This window comes from Cucurbita maxima, unplaced genomic scaffold (assembly GCF_002738345.1).
Source record: "Cucurbita maxima cultivar Rimu unplaced genomic scaffold, Cmax_1.0 Cma_Scf00041, whole genome shotgun sequence".
Taxonomy (NCBI): Eukaryota; Viridiplantae; Streptophyta; class Magnoliopsida; order Cucurbitales; family Cucurbitaceae; genus Cucurbita; species Cucurbita maxima.
In genome coordinates, this window is record NW_019272057.1 from 1,406,847 (window position 1) to 1,414,991 (window position 8,145).

Sequence of the window (8,145 nt, forward strand, 5' to 3'; positions counted from 1 at the left end):
AAACGGCAATCACCAACATTTTAAGTAGAATTATAGAAGTAATAAACATTACAAATTTGTTGATTAAATTTATTAAATTGGAATGAAAAGGTCAACGTTTGTTCGGTGGCTTATTTGTCAAGATTTCAATTTCTTTTTTCCAACACATTTCTGATATTTTTCTCTAAAATCCTAACAAAATAATTAATAATAATAATTATGGGCATTAATTAATTTCCCCTACAATAAATTATCATTTAGTTTGGTACTACAGATTCACATTATTTCTTCTTCTTTTCTACTTTTTCCTCCTCGACTCATACGTACCAATAAAGACTGTGTACGCTTTAAAGTAGAGATCGACCTTAGGTAGACGAGAAGAAACGAACCATATTCAAACCATTCAAAAAGAAAAGTGAATACGAGTCGAATCGAGTCGAGTCAGATGCCGAAAAGGGAGAACCAAGAAAACAAAAATGAGAGGAGGAAATCAGAATGATGTAAATTAAAGGCAAGACAGGTGGGCCATGTCCGGTGGTCCTTCAGACAAGTCTGTACAATCTCTCTCTCTTAAACCCTTTTGTCTGTGTGAGCAAACACCAGAAGCTCGATCGACCACCATCAATTCAAATCTCTCTAGAAAAAAACAGCTTTCTTTTTGTTGACATGAACATGGAGAGCCTGGGAGGTGCAATCATTTCCCATGCTCATGCGTTTCTCACTTCTATCCTCCATGGCTTGTCTCTGATTTTTGGCTCTCTGATGCCCCACCCATCTGATCACAACCTGATATTTCGTTCAACGGCTCGATCTCCAAGCTTATCGATCGGCTTTTTCGGTTTCTTCTATCCTGCAAAGTTGTATGTAAACATAAACTTTCCAATCATTTCTTTGAACCATGATGGTTCATAAACCAGTTAGTCCACTCCTAATAGATGCGGTCCTCTTTGGTCTTTCCCTCAAAGTTTTTAAAATGATTATGCTAGAGAGAGATTTCCACACCCTTATAAACAATGCTTCATTCCCCTCTCCAATCAAGGTGGGATCTCACGACCAACCCCCTTCAGAGCCCAGTGTCCTCGCTGACACTCGTTCCTCTCTCCAATCAATGTGGGATCTCACGTAGACATATCCAGATGATGATATAGTAACATGACAATGCATTCTAGTAAACTCAAATGACTCGGGTTTCCTAGCCAAACCCGCCTAGTTAAGTGTTTTGGCTAGTAATTAATGAAGTTTGATGAGTTAGCTGCCAACACAGCCATGCCAAAGCAGGACCACCTTCTACATGCATCTAACAAGTAGCAGCAGATGTGTCCAAAAACTTGGTCACAATAGACTTAAATGCAGGTTAACAAGAATTTAATAGCCATTGTCCTATAATATTCTCCAGGTTAGGTAACTGCAAACTCCTCACATGGTGAAGCCAGAGAAACTTGAATCAATATTGTTACCTAATGCATACCTATATTGGAACCATGTTCTTTTAAAGAAAATCATCATTGTAGAGCTAACCAAGTATATCAGTGAAACGCTTGAAATGTAAACAAACGAGAACGGACGATAATCGATCATGCAGTCACGAAAACAAGATACTGATTTTGGTACCTCGTGAAGTGGAAATTCATCGGCTTCGAGCATCCTTACAACTTGACTCATCTTGGGTCTCTTGATTGATTCGGGATCGATACACCGAAGTGCAACGAGAAGGGCACGTTTCAATGCTCGAGTAGTAGGCTTTACGTCGAGATTCATGTCCACAACTTCCTCTGCTCTCCTTGTTGCTACCATCATCTTTAGCCACTCAACAAGATTAACCTAACAAAAGGATTCAAATATGTAAAGTAAGACATTCCAAAAAAAAAAAAAGAACAAAGTTTTCATATTAACACAAACAGGTCGGGATATAGGAGAACACAAATGAACATTGTCCTCTTTGAGCTTTCTCTCAAGGTTTTTAAAACGCGTCTGCTAGGGAGAGGTTTCCACACCATATTAAGGAATGTTTCGTTCATCTCTCCAACCGATGTGGGATCTCACAATGGTCTAATATGGTCTAATATGGTCTAAAAAATGGTCTAATAATGGATACCTCGTTAGAAGGACGAGCATAATCCACAGGGTCTCTCCCTGTAATTGCTTCTAGTAGGAGAACACCAAAGCTATAAATGTCACTCTTTTCATTCAACAAACCGGTATTTGCATATTCAGGTGCCACATACCCAAATGTTCCCATAACTCTAGTTGTGATATGACTCTCCCGAGAGTCCAAGAGTTTGGCCAATCCGAAATCGGAAACTTTGGCATTGAACTCATCATCGATCAAAATGTTGCTCGATTTTATATCTCTATGAACAACTTTTGGCTCGATTGCTTCATGTAAATATGCAAGCCTGCACGAAGTAAACATATTTGCATCTCAGATAAACAAGTCTCTAAGCTAAAAGTCGACTATATTACTTTGGTTTTATGGTAGTTCCTTATGTTCAAAGACTTACGCCTTCGCAGTGCCAAGAAGCACCTTCATACGAGCCTCCCACGTAAGCGTGCCGTGTTGGCTCATGGCTCCATGTAGCCACTGTTCTAGATTGCCATTGTTCACATATTCATAGACCAGCATCCTACATGAAGAAAACAGGGAAAAACTAGCATCCTTGAGAGCAATAAGCAAAATTCAGATATGCATACACAAAATGGAACAAAATTTGTTTATGGAGACTAAAATAGTTGATGACTTCTTTGGTTGTACCTATGAACGCCTTCTATGCAATAACCGAGCAATCGAACGAGATTCTTATGTCGAACATGACCAATAGCCTCCACTTCGACTCGAAATTCTTTCTCTGCCTGACCCCTAAATGCATTTCAAATCATAAAACAAGCTTTCGAAAAGCATTATATTAGAATAGAACATCATGGATCTTTGAACAATAAATCCTTACAGATTATTGAGAAGCTTTTTCACTGCAACTACAGTGTCATTGATGAGTCTTCCTTTATATACAACCCCATATCCTCCCTCTCCAAGAATATTTTCGGACGAAAAACGATTCGTTGCAAGCTGTAGATCCCTGAGAGTGAACCAGTGACCCCATCCAAGATGTGAAACTTCAGGCAAGCCAACAAGAGGCGACGGTGGCACAATTCCTCCATACGATCTAGCTTTTCCAGAGCTTCCTTCTTCCCCTGATTGTGAATTGCCTGCTTTTTCGTGTCGATAATTCAAACTGCTTTGGCTGTTATTATCAGGCTCAGTTGAGTTTGTCACAGCCATAACTTCAGAGTTTTCATCATTCCTTTTGATATCAACCGAAAGAAGTCGATTTTCGGGGTGGTCATTGGGAGTTTGAGTTTGAGTTTGAGTTTGAGCCCCAACCTGGTCTATCCTGATATCTTTTGAAAAATTAGGTATCTGGGAAATAGGGAATTTATCCATGGATCGTTTAGATTTTTTTCTAAACAAGATCCACATAGATAATAAGCCAAGAATCAAAACTATGAATGCACCAATACAAATACAGATCAAAACCCACAACGACAACCCCCAAAATGAAGTCCTCTTGGATAAATGATCATTCAATGAATTCCCAGACGCCATATCTGATCCACCCAACACTGAATTTCAAGTTCAACCTCAAGTTCTTATCAAATTTCACAAACCCATCTGGAAATTCAGGCAGGAAATAAGTCAGCACTTGTAAAGAACAAGAACCAGCAGTTGATTGATAAGACCAAACAATGAAGGGATGTTCTCCATAACAAAAACAAGTAAACCCACAATTTGTCGATCCAAAACAAGAAGACAGGACAATGTAATTGGAGAAATAGAGAAGGATTTGAAGAACAAGGGATTTACCTGATGAAGCAATCGAAGATAGACCCAGATTTCGGCGTTCCTCCAGGAACCCAGAAAGGGAAAGAAAGCAAAGCGTGGATAGGCAATGGAGCCCCAAAAGGCATGGGGGAAATGCCAAAATGTTGGTCTGAAATAACTCAAACCCAACAAATCCAGAGCCCCCAAAGAGACATAGTCGAAAAAGGAGCAATAAAGAAGCAGGGATAGTGGGCCAATGGGAAATTGTGAGAATGATAAAATAGAAGATGGAAGAGGAGAAGGGCACACACAAACAAAAATCTAATCCTTAGAGAGAGAAAGAGATTGAATAAGATAACTGGAGAGGATTTAAAGGGTGAAAATGGTTGGTGGGTATTGTAAAGGAAGCTCGGTTTGCAATGGAGGAAACCACAGAGAGCAAAAGCAAACAGTAAAGGAAGCGAACCCAGAAGAAGAAGAGCTCCCAAAAGAGCGTTATAAGAGATGATCCTGGTGGTTAATGGCATTAATTCCAGAAGTGGGCCGTAATCATTTGGAGCAAAAGGAAAAGGGCATAACCAAGAAAACGGTGAAACTAAAAGATCAAAAGAAACGCAACCAAAATTAAATTATAAAGGGAAGCCGCCGACGTGAGCATTGGAATGGATTCAAGCTTCTGTTCTTATTTCTTCTTCTCGATATCACATGTCGCTTCTATCTGACTGCAGCATGCTCACTAATGGACTAAGACCTTGACCACTCTCCTCCCTCGACCTTTTTCTTCCTTCGATTATCAAAATAGATATATTTTAATTTAAATGATCATATTAAAAAATAAGAAATTTTGAGTTGGGAATTGGTTGAATTAGGTGTACAACAGATTGGGATTATTTGGTTTGATTTCATAATCCTTCAATTTTGTCTTATTTTTTCAAAATATTTTAGGTGGACTCAACATTTGAAATTACATTGAAGAGAGTGATTTAATTTTGATTAAATGGATTTAATTTGGTTTTAAATTTGGGTGAAATGCATATAGCAACCAATTTCCTTTAATTCTACTTAACGTCTATATTTGAAAGACAGCTTCATCTTTTCTTTTTCATCCCAAATAAAATTAATGTACAGACTCCTCCTCCAAAAATATCAAAAATATATATATATTTTGAAGTCCAATGATATTATCTAAAGAAACGAAGTTCGAGAATAATATTCTACCACTAGTGATTTTCAAACGGACCCATTTATTTACTATCTATTATTTGATTGACTAATGCTTTCTATGGCGGAGGAGTTTTTTTAGTTAAATAACATTTTTGGGTATGGTAATTTGTTGGAAGATTTAATTTATTTTTATTGTTTTAAGATGTCGGAACTTGGAATGATTTGATTGAGTTAGAATTCATAAATTAAAATTTATGGCCTTTTTTTGTAAACTAAAACGATTAAGCAAAGCAAACCGAAGATTAAAGGAAAAGCTTGATAGTTCCATAACATGAAACACCCAAATATTTAGAACACATTAGGAAGTAGAAGCTAAATAGGAGGAGGAGTGATGATCACTTTCCAGGTACAAAGTTAGTGGCAAAAGCCCAAGCGTTGTTGTTAACAGGGTCAGCCAAATGGTCAGCCAAGTTCTCCAAAGGTCCTTTCCCTGTCACAATTGCCTGCACAAAGAATCCAAACATCGAAAACATTGCCAATCTTCCATTCTTCAGCTCCTTCACTTTGAGCTCGGCGAAGGCCTCTGGGTCGTCCGCCAGCCCCAATGGGTCGAAGCTCCCCCCTGGGTAAATTGGGTCCGTGATCTCACCCAGCGGCCCACCCGCAATTCTGTACCCCTCCACGGCTCCCATCAGCACAACCTGGCAAGCCCAGATCGCCAGAATGCTCTGCGCGTGAACCAAGCTCGGGTTCCCCAAATAGTCGAGCCCACCCTCGCTGAAGATCTGAGACCCGGCTTTGAACCACACGGCCTCGCCGAACTTCACGCCGTTGCGAGACAGAAGCTCCGGGAAGACGCACCCAAGAGCCCCAAGCATGGCCCACCTCGAGTGGATCACTTCCAGCTCACGGTTTTTGGCGAAGGTCTCTGGGTCGGCAGAGAGGCCAGCAGTGTCCCAGCCGTAGTCGCCGGGGAACTCGCCGGTAAGATAGGAGGGGGGCTCGCCGGAGAATGGGCCCAAGTACTTGACACGATCTGGGCCGTACCATGGGCTACCGGAGGAGACGGGCTTGGGCCTGCCAGCGGTTTTCCTCATGGTGACACGGCTCTCGCCGAGGAGGTTGGAGGCAGCGGCGGGGGATAATTTCACGGCTTGGCCGGCGAGAGATGGGGAGGACAAAGCCATTGATGAAGCTGCTGCCATTTTCGTTGTTGCTGTTGTTTTCTCTTTGAGTTGAGTGAAGATGACGAATTTAGTTAAGGGTTTGGTTTGTTTTATAGAAGTAGAAGAGAATAGGTCCTCATCCTGATGAGATCTCTATCTATTTTCTCATTGGCGAAAACGAAACGGGAAGATTTTTTTGGCGATGGAGAAGTGGGACAGGACACACCTTTGCAACTGGCACTCTCTCGTCCACAAATGCCTCGGTAGGAGCTTTCTATGGCTTTCATGTGGAGCTACTTCCATCTCCATATTTTGCTGCTTCACTGTCTCAGCCAATGACACAAGGCCACGTCCTCTTTATCTTCCATATCATGGGACTTCCGATGATAAGGATAAGAAAAGGAGAGAGCTTTATGGATTTGCCTTTCCTCATTGGTGGTAAATCTAATAAATAATGCTTCAGCTGTGTAAGCTCTTTATCTTTGATATCATGGCACTTTCTTTGAGATATTAATTGACCACCATATACAAGTCATTAACGATGTCAAACAAATTGATAGAGATAAAGCATAAATGTGAAGTGTATAACACAATAAAAGAGCGAGAAAAGAGGGGGCATATAAAAAATTTTCAAGGAGAGATTTTGCATTGAAACACAGAAATTGATAGTTAGTTTCTGTATGGTAGGCTAGGCTTATCAAACTCAACCAACGTAATGTATGTTCCCATCAGAACTAGGGTGATACATAATATGGGTAATTTTACAACATACTCTGCAAAACTTGAAGCTTCTAGGGAAGCAAAAATTGTACAACAATTTTCCCCTCAAAGAGAACGACCAATCCTTGGCTACTATGTGCAGAGAGGCGGGGAAAAGAAAAGGAGAATGGAAAGCATATAGAACCTCCATGTATGCGCGGCTGCAGGTTTGATTACCTCTCACATGTGATGTCAGTCATCAACTTTTGTTGAAATATACAGAGCAGGTGTCAAAGCATCGTCAAACTCTCAACATTCATCTTCCCGTATGTTAGATTTTGTATCTCTGGTCATGATTTATTTCATGTAAACATGAGCAGCCTTAATCGGTGGCGTGTCCTTGAGTCTTTCATTATATGGGACTTGCTCTGGACACCTGCAAATAAATGAGAAGAATGAAAAGAAGATGGAACAGTAATAATTTGACTGATGATATTACTCTTTTGTTCAATCATTGCCCCACACAATAGAATTTAATCAATCATCTTCTGTTGTAAAGGTGGAGAACTAAACCAATAATTCCCTTACTTTATCATCAATTGAATCTTGTTCGAGACTAAAGATTCTATTTTATAGAATCAATCCATTCACAGCTCACATTTCTTCTTTTCCTTATCAATGAATATGTCTCTTTACTTGTATGACTTAGATGTCATATTTCTCTTAACCAATGAATCACCTCACTTATCAAGCAGTGGGCTGCAGGCCAACTAATGAATGGATGTTCATTAAGTTGATGTAGAACAATGAGATTGAAGGAAAAAGAAAAACGTTACCAGACCTCTCCAAGAGCCAAGCTACACCTAGAATAATCTGCCAAGAAAGGTTCTATCCTAGTTCATTCCAAGGATTCAAGTCTGAGAAGGAAAAGGATACTGACCAAAATGAAGTATTCCAAAAAATCTATGCTAAAAAGTAACAGTAATCAAGGATCGAAATGGAAGTTAGGAAAAAGAGCTTAGGCTTTTATGAGAAATATCGAAGAAATTGGAGTGGTTAGGATGTCCCTGCATCGGATCACTAGATGATAATTTTTAAGGTGCAAAGTCACTTCAGGTTTTGATCCATTCATTAGTTTACATGCTTGTCTTATTCTTTACATTCACAAGTAATAAATCAAGAACAAATCTTGAAAAATATAACGTTGATACTGCCAAAGTAAGATTAGCTCAGTGGTAATTAACAAATACTCTTTCTTTTGGGATTGAAATCCTCATACTCCCCATTTTAAACTCAAAAAAAAAAAAAAAAAAAAAAAAA

The 8,145-nt window shown here is 39.6% G+C and overlaps 3 protein-coding genes across 4 annotated transcripts in view; all 3 read right to left on the reverse strand.

Annotated features, from left to right (window-relative positions):
• Window positions 1–459: 459 nt before the first annotated feature.
• Window positions 460–4,579, reverse strand: LOC111469588 (probable receptor-like protein kinase At2g42960). Its single transcript, XM_023114905.1, has 7 exons — window positions 3,839–4,579; window positions 2,925–3,646; window positions 2,732–2,836; window positions 2,481–2,603; window positions 2,075–2,375; window positions 1,591–1,800; window positions 460–829 (listed from the first exon to the last, which is right to left on the reverse strand). Exons 2-7 carry the CDS (start codon window positions 3,578–3,580, stop codon window positions 704–706), a joined length of 1,521 nt encoding a protein of 506 aa, XP_022970673.1. The 5' UTR covers window positions 3,581–3,646; window positions 3,839–4,579; the 3' UTR covers window positions 460–703.
• A 683-nt stretch (window positions 4,580–5,262) lies between these two features.
• Window positions 5,263–6,250, reverse strand: LOC111469589 (chlorophyll a-b binding protein of LHCII type 1-like). The gene has a single exon (XM_023114906.1). The coding sequence runs from the start codon at window positions 6,163–6,165 to the stop codon at window positions 5,356–5,358; it is 810 nt and encodes a 269-aa protein (XP_022970674.1). The 5' UTR covers window positions 6,166–6,250; the 3' UTR covers window positions 5,263–5,355.
• Window positions 6,251–6,741: 491 nt separating this feature from the next.
• LOC111469590 overlaps window positions 6,742–8,145 on the reverse strand; it is an 8,022-nt gene continuing 6,618 nt past the window's right edge. For both annotated transcript variants that reach the window (XM_023114907.1, XM_023114909.1), the window contains exon 14: window positions 6,742–7,261. In XM_023114907.1, coding sequence (XP_022970675.1) covers window positions 7,238–7,261 — 24 coding nt within the window. In that variant the 3' untranslated portion in view covers window positions 6,742–7,237. The remainder of the gene's footprint in view (window positions 7,262–8,145) is intronic.